This window comes from Paralichthys olivaceus, chromosome 20 (genome assembly GCF_024713975.1).
Source record: "Paralichthys olivaceus isolate ysfri-2021 chromosome 20, ASM2471397v2, whole genome shotgun sequence".
Lineage (NCBI taxonomy): Eukaryota > Metazoa > Chordata > Actinopteri > Pleuronectiformes > Paralichthyidae > Paralichthys > Paralichthys olivaceus.
In genome coordinates, this window is record NC_091112.1 from 14,965,756 (window position 1) to 14,981,689 (window position 15,934).

General features: G+C 43.3%; 2 protein-coding genes across 3 annotated transcripts in view; both read right to left on the bottom strand.

Annotated features, from left to right (window-relative positions):
* tent4a (terminal nucleotidyltransferase 4A) lies at window positions 1-15,459 on the bottom strand. Of its 2 annotated transcripts, none has more exons than XM_069515938.1 (13): window positions 14,397-15,459; window positions 11,800-11,923; window positions 10,751-10,797; window positions 10,543-10,663; window positions 9,293-9,400; window positions 7,667-7,795; window positions 7,188-7,401; window positions 6,376-6,502; window positions 6,189-6,292; window positions 5,699-5,886; window positions 5,158-5,316; window positions 4,839-5,012; window positions 1-3,325 (listed from the first exon to the last, which is right to left on the bottom strand). In XM_069515938.1, exons 1-13 carry the CDS (start codon window positions 15,203-15,205, stop codon window positions 3,167-3,169), a joined length of 2,463 nt encoding a protein of 820 aa, XP_069372039.1. In that variant the 5' UTR covers window positions 15,206-15,459; the 3' UTR covers window positions 1-3,166. The 2 variants fall into 2 exon arrangements, with proteins under 2 accessions (XP_069372039.1, XP_069372040.1); XM_069515939.1 differs by having other exon boundaries at window positions 2,737-3,325; window positions 4,959-5,012.
* The window catches only part of srd5a1 (steroid-5-alpha-reductase, alpha polypeptide 1 (3-oxo-5 alpha-steroid delta 4-dehydrogenase alpha 1)), a 15,100-nt gene continuing 10,967 nt past the window's right edge, over window positions 11,802-15,934 (bottom strand). The window contains exon 6 of the mRNA XM_069515942.1: window positions 11,802-11,923. The gene's annotated coding sequence lies outside the window, so the exon portion shown is untranslated. The remainder of the gene's footprint in view (window positions 11,924-15,934) is intronic.

A 15,934-nucleotide genomic window follows, 5' to 3' on the forward strand; every position in this document is an offset into this window, starting at 1 on the left:
TGGCAGTTTTAAAATGTTTATTAAAAAATAAAATAGAAAAAAATATATTTACATAAAAATGTCAAAAACAAAAAAAAAAACAAAAGCTGGGCAGTGGTTCCCTCTGGACACCGATAGCTTGGTGTCCATTACGAGGGCTACTGCTCACATGAATCAGCCAGGACAAAGAGGGGCTGCCACCTTTCTCTAAAACAGCAGCCACCAGTTTAAAATCCCTCATTTTATTGCAATGGGGGTGATATTACATTGCATCTACATGTACATGTGTACGTCAAAATCTCAGCAGGCCAAGCCACGCTCGCTTCCCTTTCCCCTCACTTCCACACCAATCTGAAGTGAAGGCAACGTGGCGAGACAGACACCTTTAATTAACCGTTTCCATCACCGTCGAACAGTACAGAGGACAGAGAGCGAGTTTCGTTGGGCCGCTGAGATGAACACAGATTTGAATCCATACAGACTTTTTGAGATACTGCATGTAAGTCTTTGCTGTGAAGCTGCAGGCAAGTGTAACCTGGTCAACAAGCCTTTATCACCAATTATCATTATCAGCTCCTCATAAATGCTGGTTCTTATCTCTAAAAGCAGACATGGCTATGAGCGACAGTTTGAAAGGGTTAGAGGTTTGCCGAGTACATCCACCTGGGTATCCAATTGATGGAAATACATTGAACTGAGCATCTTTACATGGAAGAATTATCCAGTAACAGGGTGACAAGAGTATGATCGTATGACTGGATGCGTCCATGATCATAATTTCTTAGCTTAAATCATTTAAAAAGTGAAGATCATCTCTCTAATCAGAGCTTTTTTGATCAGCTCATAATCTGTGTTGCCTGTGAGAAACAAAATAGAAACCATTCATGTGAGACTGAACTGATGCCAGGTGACGTTCTGACTGACGGATCCGAGTTGCCAAGAAAAAGAAAAATTACTGAACAGACTCTCAGTAAAAGGTAAAGAATTGTCGTTGGACACTCTGGTCTCTCCTGAAGTGCACGCGCAGAGTGCAAGTCGCTCTCTCGGTGCACTTGCTCGTGACGGTTGGGCGCCTTATTGAAAATAAACAAACAAACTCGCGGTGGCAAGTTTCAACACTTTTCTTACACACGTTTCATTATGTCACACTACACAAACCCAACCATCGATATTAACATCCGCCATTCCTTACATTTGACTGATAGATGTAGAAAACTAGACTTTGGAACATATTAGGACCTTCGTACAAATACAGGGGGTCAGGGGATGGAGGGGGGGGTTGTGGTTCAAATGAGTTGGCTTGAAGAGTCAGCGACATTACTCCAGCCTGATAAGCATCGTTTGTCATTTGAAAATAACCCCACTACGGAGAAAGACAAGAGAGTTGACACAATAATTAGAAGAATCCACTTGCATAGTAATAACACCAGCATGTGTAGTGTTCTGGGCGAGTCACAGCCTTGGACAGTCCTGTCTGCGAGTGTCTGCGTTTGTGTGACACGGTGTGCTCGCGGAATACGACGTATACACACTCCAAGTAAACACAAAGAAAGGCATTGCAAACAATTAGCGGAAGTACCTGGCAATAAAATATACACGAGATTCCTGAATGGAATCAAAATATATTTCCCTTTCACTAGGGTCCTTGGTTCAGGAAGACCCCCTCCCCTTCGATTCCTTCCTCCTCCTCCTCCTTTGTTCAGAACCACAAAGGAGAAAACCTTATCGCTGAGCACCTTGGTGTTGGTCTACACCGATTTACAGCTGCGGGCAAAGGATTGACCCTATCAGCCCTGGGATCAGATTTCCACAAACCGCGTCCCTGAACTCGGGAGAGTAAGCATCTGAAAGGTTCTCTGACCTGGAATCAGTGGCTTTCTGCCCTCTTACCCAAATCTTAAATCTTTAAATTTAAGTCGGCAGGCTGTTGCCGCCTTGGCACCAACCCCTCCTACAACATGTAAATAGCACAAAAATGAAAACACACAAGCATTTATGTTGAGCAGGCTTTCTCAGGCCAAAATCCTGCACCATCTGGAGGCTTTTCCCTTAAAAAAATTATGGAAAAAAAATCACCTCCAGTGGAGAGAAAGATGGCCATGACAAACGTAGCTGGCCGCTCCCAGCCTTCTCCTGACTGACAAAATATGGCAACAGCTCAGACACCCACATTCAGAAGTATACACAAGCACACAATCTCCAGGTGGTTCTGCTAAAGCTTCATCTGGAGCTACTGCCTCCATCAGGCCACAAAGTACTTCCTCTCCCATCCTTTGTCAGGAGGTCCCAGGGTGCAACGTTATCCCTTCACTGCCCTCCATCATGCCTTAGACCAACTGGACTGAGGAACACAACTTCCTGAAGATAGAGAATTTCATGTTGACCTCGTCCATTTTTAAAGACACTAGAAGAAAAGTGGAAGGAATACTGAGATATGAACTCCTCATCATACACAGGTACAGAGGGGAGAGAGGAGGAAGAGGAGGAGCCCAGCAAACTGGGGTCTATGTCAGCCTGATGACAGACAATCAAACACACACACGAACGCACACACTCACACACAAGAAAATACCAACTGACCAACACACATGCTCCAGAGATGCTGCCCGGGGAAATATTTCGTAAACAAAATTTAAAACTCTACAAAAATAAAATAACAGTATAAAAATGCCTTAACATTCACACACACAAAATTAAATAAGCAATTACTTTAGTTCCAAAAAGAAAAAGAACATTATTGCACAAAATGAAAAACGGTTTGTTCTTAAGTGTATAAACTGTTAAAAAACAAAAAGTAAACCTAACCTCAGGCAGCTTGGCTGCGAGGGTCGAGGTGAGGTCAAGTGAACTTGGCGATGGCATCACCACTGAGTCCAATAGAATTTTAAAAAAAACAAAAAAACAGGGAAAGACCTGAAACGAAGATGAGAAGAACCAAAATTCTGACAGTAACATAATACTGAAACTGTGGACAAAGGTCATGCAGAAATGGAAAGGTAGCGACAGTGGGAGGAAGATGCAGAGCTGAGGGCTGTTGCTCCACGATGCGGCAGCCCCACAAATAAAGCTGCTGGTCTCTGGTCCTCTTTCTGTCTGCTGGTCCATCCTCCTTCAAGGCGAACTAAGAGCCAGGGTTTGCATCCAGAGAGGAGGAGGGAGGAAAAGTTAAAGGAAAGAAGAGTGGTTTCTATCTGCTGAGGCTAACCGGTAGGCTGTCCCTCTTTCTGCGTCGCCAAGTGTTGCGGTGGTACTGCGTATGCGTATGAGTGTGTCCGCGGTTAGCCAGAACAGGGTTGTTGACCAGCGGGGGGTTGTGGAAGCCCTTCACATTGAACTTTGTTCCATTCTGAGGAGGAGCAGAAAGAAGGAAGAGACGGAGGAAAAGAAAAAGATTCAGTTAAAGAGAATACATGAACAAAACATTTTTGTTGACTCCAAAACTCAATTTTTCCGGAAATGCCCGTTCTGTGAAGTCATGTATTGTTCCTCATCTCACCAAACTTTATCGGATAGAACACAACCCTGTTTTCGGTTTTGCCCAAACCACTGAAAACATGCAATTTCATTTTTATAAAGCCGTAGAAAAACTTGCTAAATTCCTGAATGAGAGAAAAATTGAGGGAACTACAAATCTGAATATCATTCATTTTTATCTTATCAGAGTTAATGCCAGTTAACTATAAATTAGCCCTGAAAGTAAAGAATAAAGCTCAAATGACCTTTAATAAAATTAACCTACATAAAACATGTATTTTTACACTAAAAATACTTCAGATGCAGCTACACATAAGTAAAGATAATAAGGGAATTCAATTAAATTTTATTCATATAACGCCAAATCATATTATACATTATCCTAAGACACTTCACATAGAAAGGTCGGGACACTTCATTACTGACATTTTCTCCTGGTTTAAATACCATATGTGTATTTATTTATCAAGGGAGCATGGAAAGACATTGATGCTTAATGAGTAGACACTGAACTATTTCAATGTACATTTCAGTCCTATGAAAATGACCTGGAAGGCTCCTACACCTCGTTTTGTCATTAATATCTTTATGGCTATTAGTGGTAGAGATCAAATATTGGCATAAATCGAATAAAAGCTTGTATTTAAAGAAATTATAATGATTAATATCATATGGGTGCTTAAAATAGGTTTTCATGGGTTTATGTCTTGTGGGAATTTGCTAGTAAAGCTAGCAGTTTCCCCCCCCCGGCATTTCTCATTCATTTTCTCCACTTGTTTATGAAAAAGCGTTTTAAGCCTGGAACCTGTGTGCGTAATTCTTTTTAGAGTGAGGAAAAACTACGTATCCCATAAACCATTGAGAGTCCACAAGCTGGCCCTCGCTGACACTACTATGTTTTTCTTAAAATGCAGTTGATGTCATACGGACTTGTAGCTTCCACAGGAGCACATAACATTGTTTTACAATCTCCAGGCTCATGACCATTCTACATTGTATGGTTTTATGGCTGATTAGAAACTCCACTCAGGAAATCAATTGGATTTATACTTATAGCACAACCACACTATTGAGCTCTGTTATGCATCATGTCCCTGCTCATCCCATATCCCACAGCGACAGATGTTTGAACATCAGGCCTCAGTGTTACTTGTTTATCAATCATTATGGATTACAGATGGCAGTTTCATTTTCTATGCAACCTGTTATACCACTATTCTGAAAAGAGCGATGTGAGTGAGAAAAGAGATGTCAAAGGAGACACTTGACGGAGAATGAAGACAGACATTATGGGTTTGGAAAGTGTGTATTAGTGTGTGTGTGAGCAAGAGACAAGTTTGCCTTGATAGAGTGTTTTAGATGTTTGTATGCCATCCGGCGCCTACCTTGTGTGTGTGGCTGGAGTGGGGGCTGGACAGAGGCTGAGGGCTTGAAGGGGCAGGGGCATGAGCATGGGCTGGGGGGGGCATGTGGAAGAAGGGGGGGAGCCCGGTGTCTATACACACCTGTCTGCCAGGTATGGAGTGCATTGCTAGACCACCGGGCAGTGAGACGCGAGCCTGGAGGAGGGAAAGGATAATAATTACCAAGACATCAGAGCAGAAAGAGTATCTAAGCCTTCCCAGATGTTATTATTAGGATAATATTATTATGATCTAATGTAATGTCATCCTCCACTGTCTCCTGTCATCGCTGTGTGCCTACCTGTGAGCCTGGAGGCATGAGCAGATGGTGTCCTCCCATGCCGGGCTTGCCAGCGCCCATATTGAGTCCTGGTGGCAAGGCGAGGCCCAGAGCCGGGAAAGACGGGTACGGTGGCAAGGCTGGCGGAGGGACGGGACATGGCAACGTTGAATCTGAGTCCTGGCAGGAAGGAGAAAAGAGAAGTGATGAAGGTAGGTGTGTGTGTGTGTGTGTGTGTGTGTGTGTGTGTGTGTGTGTGTGTGTGTGTGCGTGCGTGTGTGCGTCTCTTGTAGCTACTGTATGTTTGTGTGCTTCCATTACATTCCAGGGAGTTTACAGTATTATTTAACAAGGAACAAATGGATGGTGCATTATGGAAGCATACAGAGTTAAATAAATAACTAACTGACTCTTTGCCTTATCAGAATTTACTTGAACAATTTCCATCTGCTACTTAAGTGGAGTATAAACTCTTCTACAAAGTGTGTGTGTGTGTGTGTGTGTGTGTGTGTGTGTGTGTGTGTGTGTGTGTGTGTGTGTGTGTGTGTGTAGAAGTTCGTACGTTGTCTGATCCCGACAGTGAGGAGACGGAGGAGGCTGACGAGTGCTGGTGGGGGCTGGAGATGGACATAGGGGAGTCTGCGCTTTGGGGCGACACTGAGTCCCTCTGCTGCTCATCTGACCCTACACCGCTGTCACTCAGCACACAGCTGGGCTCCTGCTCCGACACGGGCTCCTTGGGAGGTGAAACTAGAAGGGAACAAACGAGAGGTTAGATCCTTTACAGGACACATTAAATAAGATCACTAATAAAAAAGTGTACCAGGTTTATTTCAATGTTTTTACATGAGCTGTAGACTATAATCTAACGTTTTAAATAAGACTCTTGTTTCTGGAGATATTTAATGAAGTTGTTGCATAATATATAAATAAAACAGTTAATAGAGGCAGGCATTTTCTACAGAATAAAGTAATCATTGTTTTTTCAGTCTGTTCCCACAACCTTGGTCTCAAGACATTATCAATGCACTTTTTAAATCGAAGAACGGTACCTCTGTTGTCTGTCCGTGCCAGATCTCTGCCCCCCCACTTCTTAATGATCCATTCCCTGTAGTCGATCACTTCCTGGGTCAACCTGATTATCCTGCCCAAGGTGCTGCAGGAAGAAGAGAGACGGGTTAGTGGGCACCAGCTTTGTCTACACTATATTTAGTACTCTTGAATGGACTGCATTCTTACCTTTCACACTCTTTGTTGGGATACGACCGTGCGAGTGGCGACACAGCATGGCTCAGGACAGTGTAGGCGTAGTCAAACACCTGCTTGACGTGCATGGCACCATAGGAACCCCTCCCAACGTCGTTACCTTCATGGTGACAAGACAAATTGTTAGAATATGAAATTAGACAAAGCACATTGGAAACACAAATTCCTATTACGAGAAGGATTAGGCAAAACTTTGAGTAAAAACTTGATGATAACATGATTGCAGATATCTATACAATGCAGCAATGGAGTAAAACAAGTAAGATATCTCTAATGTTATTGAGTTTAAAGTTATTAAACTGTGACAGGACAAATTAGAAAATCTTCCAAGTTTGTTTGTTATTTAGGAGGATTACGTGTTTTACATATCCAAATAAAAATCTGGATCTAATGAATGTTTCATATAGGAACTGCTGGGCCCTGGTAGAGGTATGCACTCTTCGTAAGCCATTTATTAGCTTGTAAAATACAGTGAGGCAATGGAGGTGAAGTGTGCCACGCATGTGCAAGTACTAGTTCAGTCACTGTGTATGGTTGCTGCCTACCACCATGCCATTCTTCATACCACCACTAGATGGTGACAAAATAGGAAACGTTTAAAATAATTTTTTATAAATCTGCCTTTTGTTTCAATCATTTTACCTTTCAGAACAATGAATAAAATTCAAGAGAGACTGCAATACTGTCTTTTGTACCTCAATTTTTGGTTGAATAAACGGTTTAAACAAGTGGCCATAACTTTAGTTGATACATTAGTATTCAATGAAAACTGGTGGGAAACACACCTGGAAGCAGTGGGTCCTCTATGCAGAGCATGGATGGCCTGTATCCATTTGTCATGGCCTTCATGATCTCCTCTTTGGGTATATATGCGCCTCCATTTTTGATGCGGATCCCTGTTTTCAAGTAGTTGAAATGGCGGCCGTACAACTCAAAGAACTCGATCAGCAAGACCCCCAAGTTCTCATTTGGGTTCCTGGCATCAATACGAGGATGAAGCTGAGGAGAAAGGACGAGGATTTTTGATTATTGTGTATTAAAAACAAGTATACTCATGATTGTAATCCGTGTCTCTATACAACACCAAATTCAATAATAAATGTGGTTTACTAGAACAAATCTTATGCTGCTGTGACTACTAAACTACAATACTGCTACTGATTAAACTCCCAGGAATTCTGTGTAAAACGTTCTGCTGCCACAATATATAAAAGGGCTCCTTCTCTCACAACACACGTCCCCATCAGTGGCTGTGTTTCTGTACCTGGAGGAAGCTGATGACCATGAGGATCAGGCTGTAAGAGCTGATGCCCCCAGTGAAGACTTCGTTCAGATCTCTTTGCAGCAGAAACTGCTTGAGTACAAAGATCAGGTAAGGCAGCACTGGATACTTCTGAAAGTAGAAGAGGAGGTAAACGTGGAATGAGAAAATGAAAAACAAGATTTACAAATATGCACAAATGCGTTTTTACAAATGCATGTTCGAATCCACAATTCTTCGGTACAGATTTTTAACTTAAACTTCACAGATTCAAACAGCTTCCTGTGTGTTCAAATGTTTCCAATTAGTTGTGACATTCTTTGTGTTTATTTGCAGATCAGAGTGACACAGGTAAATCTACTTAACAGCATTGTTTGAAACAATAGGTGTTATTCCATCATCACAAGATATGTATTGTTTTTATTTATTGCAGAGCCATATGCCAAGAAATGAAAAACTCTCTGCTGAGGCCATGGTTACTGCTGACAACAGGGATTTATGCTTTTGTGCGTTTTCTGTGGCAGTTGAATAATCATAATCACTGCAGTGTATAAACTGTTACACACATACTGTCTAGCCTCCAGCTGGGCCAAACTTTCTAGGGAAGATAGTAAATGAGGCTTCCCTGAATCTGACTTGATAATGTGCTGAAAACCCAGAGGGCCTGGAAATGGGAATTACAAATATGTTCATTTTCCAACTGAAAAAGCAGCAGAACCTCCTGGCAGCATGTGTGTGCATATCTGTACCGGTGGAGCAGCGGAGCTTGTTTGACATTTCAAATATGCTTTTAAGAAGTGACAACAAGCCTGGCAGGTATAGGCTGATCCAACTGGCTGCATGGGAATCTGACCTATGAAAATTGACTCGGAGGTGACCCCTAAATGACAAGACTGCACTGGAGTGCATTGAATCCACGCATTAACAACGCCAACTATCACTGGATTGATGCTGAGTGCGGCTGTCAAGAGCAGTGTTTCAAGTTGCAGCATGTATTCCCAGAAAGCCATAACACAACTATGCAACAACAACAAAGGACAAAAGCCAAGACCTGACAGATCGCTGGATAGCACCTGGAATTCCTCTCTTGCATTAACAACAACTACTACCGTGACTAAAGAGATTAGGCAGAGATCCACCTTCAGCAGGAATTCAGTCTGAGCCACAGGGCGAAAATTCACCTCTTCTCAGTAGATTTGGACGCAAAGTCTGCACAGACTGTTTGAGTTAAGTAGAGAGTATACGGAGCATGGTAGCTGGGGTCTGTTCCAGCTTCAGTCTGGAAATGAGATGAGCCAGTACAAGATTGGACTGAAGTTTCGTGTAATGCTTTAAAATGCTGGCTTGCCTGATTCGCAGAGGGAATTTCCAAGGTTCTGTTTTTAGACCCCAATGTAAAATGGTAATTATGTGACTCCTCTGGTGGATTTATTTTTTTATTGAAATATGTCTGCATGACCTTTTTTCTGCTCTTGTTCTGGCTGGTTTTGTGCACATTTCAATTCACAATCCTTCACAAAACATGTATTTCCGTGTGTGATTTGTTGCCCCCCGATTTAACAATGAAGACACGCAGCCTGTGGATCTTCATAATGAGAGCTTAATTCAGAGGCAGATGTTGTCTCTCACCTTTACGTAGTCTTTAATGAAGCTTGCCGCCCTCACCCCAGTCTCCACATTGAAACTGATGTCCACCTTCACCTCAGTTTCCTGGTCTGTCAGCTTGATGATTGGCACCTGCAAGAAGACAGAAGTTATTTTAAGACATGAACTCCAAAGAATGTTCGGAGGAAATATCCACAGCAACTGACTCAGACATTTGTGTTCTCACATACAACCCGTTTATATAATTTTAGGAGATTAGCTGGAGTTCAGTGCATGTCTCAGCTCAAGTGACTCGTATTAGCAAACATTTACAGTCATTTATTATCCAACAAGACACAGCCTCTCAGGTGGAATAGCCAATTCTAAAAATGACAAATCAGCCAAATGTTTAGAGGAAGTTTACAATGAGAGTTAGTTAGATATTTGACCTGGGCTACACACTTCAGTGTCCATATCAAAGTGGTGTGAATTGGACAGAAAACTATATATTCTCCGTTTATCAGGAAAAAAAAGGACCATTAGGTTAGTGCACCTCATCTTTGCACAAAGATAAAAGAGTGACTTTTAACTGACTGTTTGAAGTCCATAAGAACTTTTCTAGGAATGCAAAAAGTGCTGCCAGTTTTTGATTTGACTGAGTTTACACCAATTTACACCAAAAGACTGAAATCAACCTTCAAACAATTCTATTATTCAGACCATTAATCAACAAGTCCAAAAAAAGGAATTGTTATTTCATCGACTCATTTAGATCGGATGCGACGTGAGCGTGTGTGTACCTTTAAGACTAAGTGCAAGGTTTGTATAGTTCTTCCTTTGGAGCCGGATGAGACACGTTTCATTCCGAATGTCATTGTTTTCAAGACAAGTGATGGATGAAATACATTGTGATTTGCTGAAATGTGGTTTGCTTGTTGGAGCTCTAAGCTGCTGATGATCTAAGCGAGGGGAGCGATATTAAAGCAGATTACAGCAGTGCTTCATTGACAAAATAACAAACTAACAATGAAGAACTCTCAGAACCAAAGGATGTTCCTGCTCACCCACTGACCAAGGCTCAGGCTTTAAAACCCTCAGTTTTAGGTGGTTGTTCCCAGCAATGCTTAGGCTTTAGAGTGGGATTTTATTCAGCACCTTAGGTCTCTTAATACATTGTGTTAAATGGATATCTCTAATTTCAAACCTGTTTGGCTTCATTTCAGGACATAGTGTGAACATAGGATGACACAATGCACAGAAGAGTTGAGACACGTGGCCTGAATCCTGTGACTTACTGTAGCCTTGTCCAGCACTTTGATGGAAAAGGGTTCTGCCACATTATGTTTGCGGAGAGCTTGCTCTAGCTCTTGCAGTGGGGGGCGCTCCCACTTCCCAAACACCACCAGGTCAATGTCACTGAGGGCAAAAGGAAATTACAGTTAAAAATCTGACAAACAAAATAAAGCATGTTGTTTTTATTTAATCATAATTATGATAGCTTGCCTTGTTGGAAGGTAGAGTCCTGTGCTAAAGCTGCCAAATATTTGAACCTGGAAAAACAACATTGAAGATATATGATTACGACGACCAAAATCACTGTAGTTCTACTGTTAAAGACAACCAGTATATAGATGAGCTAAATGAGGGACATTTAGAGAAAATTATATAAACACTGACATTTCATAGTCTGTATCGCAACAGCTCATTTGTGGTGATGATGTACATGTCCAATTCAAATGTTTGCAAACTACTAGGTATTTCCGGTTTCCACTTCAGAGACGGTAAGTGCAGCCAAGTTGAGTGCGCTGCCAAATTAAGTATACAATAGCTACGGGGAAAAAATGCTGTGTTTTGGGGCTGCAAGCAAAAGCTCTCCAAAGGAAGCAGAGTGGAGTTCTTTCCCTTTCCGTCTGGTAAATACGACAAGGCAATAGCACAAAGACACGGCAGGATTAATAGGTTGAAATGAAAAGGGAGGCTGGTACAAATCAGAGGCTTGATCCATTTACCTGACAATCTGGCACATAGTGGAAGTGGGGAAGACTGGCAGCCAACAAATCACTGCTGCGTGTGTTTTACATGATTAAGTAATGAGGGGGACTACTCAACTAGCTGCAAGAGCCCCTCTCCCTTTTTCTGCACACACAAAGTGCAAATTCCTACAAATAACAATGAGCATTCTGTGTTTTAAAAATTAAACCACTTCTATTTACTTCTGCTTCATTTACTGCCAATCAAACATCATTATGAGAACTATTAAAGACGCCTTTGTAAGGTCTGAGCCATCCACATGACCTCCAGCAAAAGAACTGCAAACATTATAAATATAAAAGTTGTTATCTTGAACAAACTGCACTCCATTTAAAAGAAAAGTGTTGTCAAAACAAGGTATCTCTACAATAATTTATGAGCAATCTGAGATCACAGTTTGTCTGCATGCCAATAAGTCCTCCAGAGAGTGGACGATTTAGGAGCCTGCTCTCTAAGATATTATAATCTTAAAAGAGGGGTAAATTGATCCAAATAAACAGAAGTGTGTGCGTGTAACTTACATCTGCAGTGGGCCACAGCTCCTTAATAATCATCTCTATTCGGTTCACCACCTCCTTCCTCATAGCTGCCTCTTCTGGCCGGGGAGACATGAAGTTGTAGAAGTCCATCACCTCCTCGTGGAGTCTGCAGGGGGAAAGGAGGATGAAAGATATTAACACCCATACAACACACAGGCCAGTGTGAAATATGACTGTGGGTACTGTACTTGGTGTGAAACGTGACCTTTGATTTAATGTATTTCAAATTCCCTAATGCAAAAGTGAACCCAACTTACAGCCACGAGGACAGAATTGGCTTTCATTTTCAAGAAAAACAAACTCTCCAGATGGCCTAAGATAGGTTTCCTCCTTATTGCTGATCTTACGTATTGCATAGTTTCTGTTTCCCAAATTTCTGCTGAACTAAAGGCATCTTGTTTCTTTGGGAAAAAAAAGTACGCTTAGCAATACATTAATGACATTTTAAACCGAGAGATCCAACTTTAACATTTGCAAAAGTCTGACAGTCCCTGGTAAAACTATATCACTTCGCTTTCAAATACTGCATTTTAACTGCATCAACATGAATTTAGTTTTTAAATTTGATAAATCTAACCTTAACACCAGACTTAGCCTGATTCACGAGAGCAACCACTGGCCCAGAAATAAATCAGAACGTGAGTGGTCATAGTAAAGATGTAAGTGGACTAAAAAGAATTCTTCTGATCTTACTGTCAGTGAAGATAAAAACTACATACCGATACATCTGAGGTTCCAATGGGTAATGAGGGAAAAAAGTTCAGTGAAACGAAGGGCCATATCATTCTGAGTCTGAGAGTCCAGGCCTTATTGTTATAGCTGATATGGTTCTGTGCTTGGCAGCAGAGGGGGGGGGGGGGCAAGTTTAATGTAAAGATTACTAACCAGTCAAATGCCTCTGAACAGTGGAACTGTTCAACCCTATGGCTATTCATTTTTTTTTCAAAGAATGCATGCAATGATGTCAGCGTGAATTACAGAACAGCGATACTGTCACAATCAATTACCAGATCCCTGGAGAAAATGCAGGGAGCCCATGTACCCACTCTTCCAGCAATCCAGACGGACCAGGGGGGGCGGCGATGCCAATTGTCCAACACTGACAGGGCCCCCCGAGAAGCTAGTTTAGAGTTGTCTCCCTTCAACAATTTTAGGCCCTGGTGCAACAGTAATCAATGGTGTTCACTGGTGCAGTATCTATAACCGCACCACCATGACAGCCATGTATCTTTACTGAAGAATCAATGTTTTTACTGCATCACACAGTGCATAGTCTCAGGTAGTCTCTACCTGAGACTATTAAAGTCACCCCTGAAGGCAAACCACTGCGAGACTAGACAGCGCACAAGCCAAAACTTACACAAGAAAACTTTTTAGAACCACATATACTGATTGAAAAAAAAAAAAACACTAAACGTAATTGATATTCAATTGATTTTCAATTACCAAACAAAACATTAACAAACAATCTAAAACTCCGGGTAACTTCGATGTAGGAGTAGAGAGGGAAACTTCAGCGTCAAGCACGTGGAGCTGCTGTCATGACAAACACCAAGTGTTTTGTCTAAGAGGGCACCAGTACTATAATAAAAGGTTATTATTGTGTTCATATTGATGATATTAGTTTGGTCAGTTTTTACTATAGGTCACGTGGACGTTTAGCCCCACCCCTGTCTGTTGCGTCACACTGATGGGGTTGAATAACCTGGAAATTGAAGTGTTGATTGTGACTATGAGAAAAACTACATTCGTCCAGAACTGAACACAGTGGAGTAGATCAACTGTGCACGACCCAGATGGCTGATTAAAAATGGCTTGACTTCACTTTTTATACGATGACGTTTGGTGCAAAATGCTGAAACATTAAAGCATCGGGATTTCCTGACTGGAACTTTCTCACTGTAAACAGACTGATCACTGTGATGGAGACAGTTGTGAGTCGCTACATTAAGGGGTTGAACGAACAGCTCAATATTACATAATTTAGCCAAACACGTTAGCTTAAACCTGGGAACGATCGCAGCGTTTTATTTTAGTTTTTAGCTTAAACTCTGCTTCATAATGCGGCTTGGTTTTGCTTCAGACTCAGGAATTCGTTGATGTTACTATAAAGCTGCAGGTTTCGTAACTTCACTGTGCAGCCGGGGGGAGGGAGGGGAGACCGTTAGCTAAGTTAGCAAGCTCCTCCTCCATTAAGCTTTATCCAAAAGCAACATATCCGGTGGAAACCTTCTAAATAAATCACCCCCTGAACCACACACGGCCCGGTGAAATCAGACTGCGACTGAAACAAAACTTCTCTAACCTCGTGTTTTCTCACAGCACTTCTCGACACTTTGTTCAAATCCCATTTGTAACGGCTCGTTTTCAAACTTCAAAAAGACACCCAAAAAAAATCAAAGCACTTCCGGTCTGGCTTCGGCCCTTCATCATCTGTGACTCTGACAAACCAGCTCATCATGTCGTCTGCGCCATCATATTCAACCCACACGCAGCTGATCTGTGTGTTTCAGCCATTTAAAAACCTGTAGCCGTTAGCAACGTTAGCTCCTGTAAGGGGGGAGAGTTGAGCCACTCACCCGAGGACCCCGGGGTTGTACGTCCTCGTCTTCCACGGCGTCCAATTGCTCGCGTAATTCCCGTTGGTGCAGTTCGAGAGCAGGTAGTTCATCCCATAAGTGCTCGCCTTGTTGTCGCTTTTCCTCCGGCCCGGGTGGTGGGGATTGTGTGTGTGGTTCCCAGGTGCGGAGGGGTGAACCTGGTGACGCTTCACGCAGACCTGCTGGGGGCTGAACGCCGGGTGCTCCTGTAGGTGACGGTGGTGGTGATGATGATGGTGGTGGTGGTACAGGTTGACATTATGGTCCATGCTGTCGCTCAAGCTGAAGAGCAGGTTGGCACCCCCGACGTTTTTGTTCACGTTGCCCGATACATTCCCACCCATAGTCCTCTCGAGCGAGCAGCCGGAGGGGGGGCTGTCCGTGCCTGATTCCTGCGATGATGATGAAGAAGAGGAGGACGAGGAGGAGACGGACCCCAGGGGCCGGGGTTTGCCGTCACCCGGTTCCGCGGCGGTGTGTGCGTTCCCGTTGGACAGTGCCGCGACCCCCAGCGCGGAAATCGCAGCACCGCTCATGATGCCGCTGCGATGGCCGCTGCTCCGGCCGGCAGTTACGCTACCGCCGCCGCTGCAGACGCTCCTGCCCGCTGCCACCGCGGTCGCCACATTCTTTAAAACATCCAGCGCAGCGTAGTTCACGCGCTGGTTGTGGAGCTGCTGCTGAGCGGAGAGCGTCCGTGCTCCCTGAGAGGTCTCCCAGACGTGCATCCATAAGGCGTTCGCAGGTCCTTTCTGTTCGGGCTGAATCCAAGCTACCCTCGGATCCATTCAACTCCCCTCTCTGGTAACCCCCCTCTGCTGGTGTCGAACCGGAGCCCGTCGTGAATCCGCGTCGCTCCCTGGGCCCGTCGAAAGGTCGCTGCTCTGTCCGGGGTTACGCGCGGAGAAGTGTTCAGACGTGAAACCGAATCGGCACCATTGGTAAAGTGGCCCCCTTTACGCCGCTAGCTGGAGAAAAAAAATCGCTAGCTGAATCCCTACGAGAATTCAATATGGCGTATTCTCTTCAAATCCATGCGCATGCGCACTGCGAGCGGTTAGTTTAAATGACTGCGCCCCCCCATCCGCCCACTTCTCCGTCGCTGCGATGAGTGATGAATTACACTGAATAGATATTGGACCCCCCCACCCCCAGATGCTAGATATTTAATTGAACAACAGATGGAATACACGTCAATAATGTATAAAAGGGATCCGTGGCTCTGGGAACCCACGAGTCCTTGTCTTCCTTCACCACACCCCGGCCACCATGGGTGCATGAGGGGGTATCCCCATCAAAATGAGGCCGGACCGTGGCTGCACCCTGGAGGGATGGCATACACTGTTCACACATAAGCATCACAGAGCTGTCTGGAGATATTGGCACATATTCAAAGCAAAATTAGAAAATCTAATTCTAACTATGCCTGCCTGCTGCTGTAACAACTGGATTTATGTGTTATCTCATCTTATCTTGCTTGGCCTGTGGTAATGCTCCGGGCTCCACCTCTCAATTAT

Bases quoted from the DNA above. Each gene is read 5' to 3' on its own strand.
- tent4a (XM_069515938.1), bottom strand. From the start codon at position 15,205: ATGGATCCGAGGGTAGCTTGGATTCAGCCCGAACAGAAAGGACCTGCG. The intron at 10,664-10,750 runs GCAAGCTATCAT...TTTTGCCCTCAG, and splicing joins GGACTCTACCTTCCAACAAG to TGACATTGACCTGGTGGTGT. The intron at 7,796-9,292 runs GTGAGAGACAAC...TTCTACTTTCAG, and splicing joins TCATTAAAGACTACGTAAAG to AAGTATCCAGTGCTGCCTTA.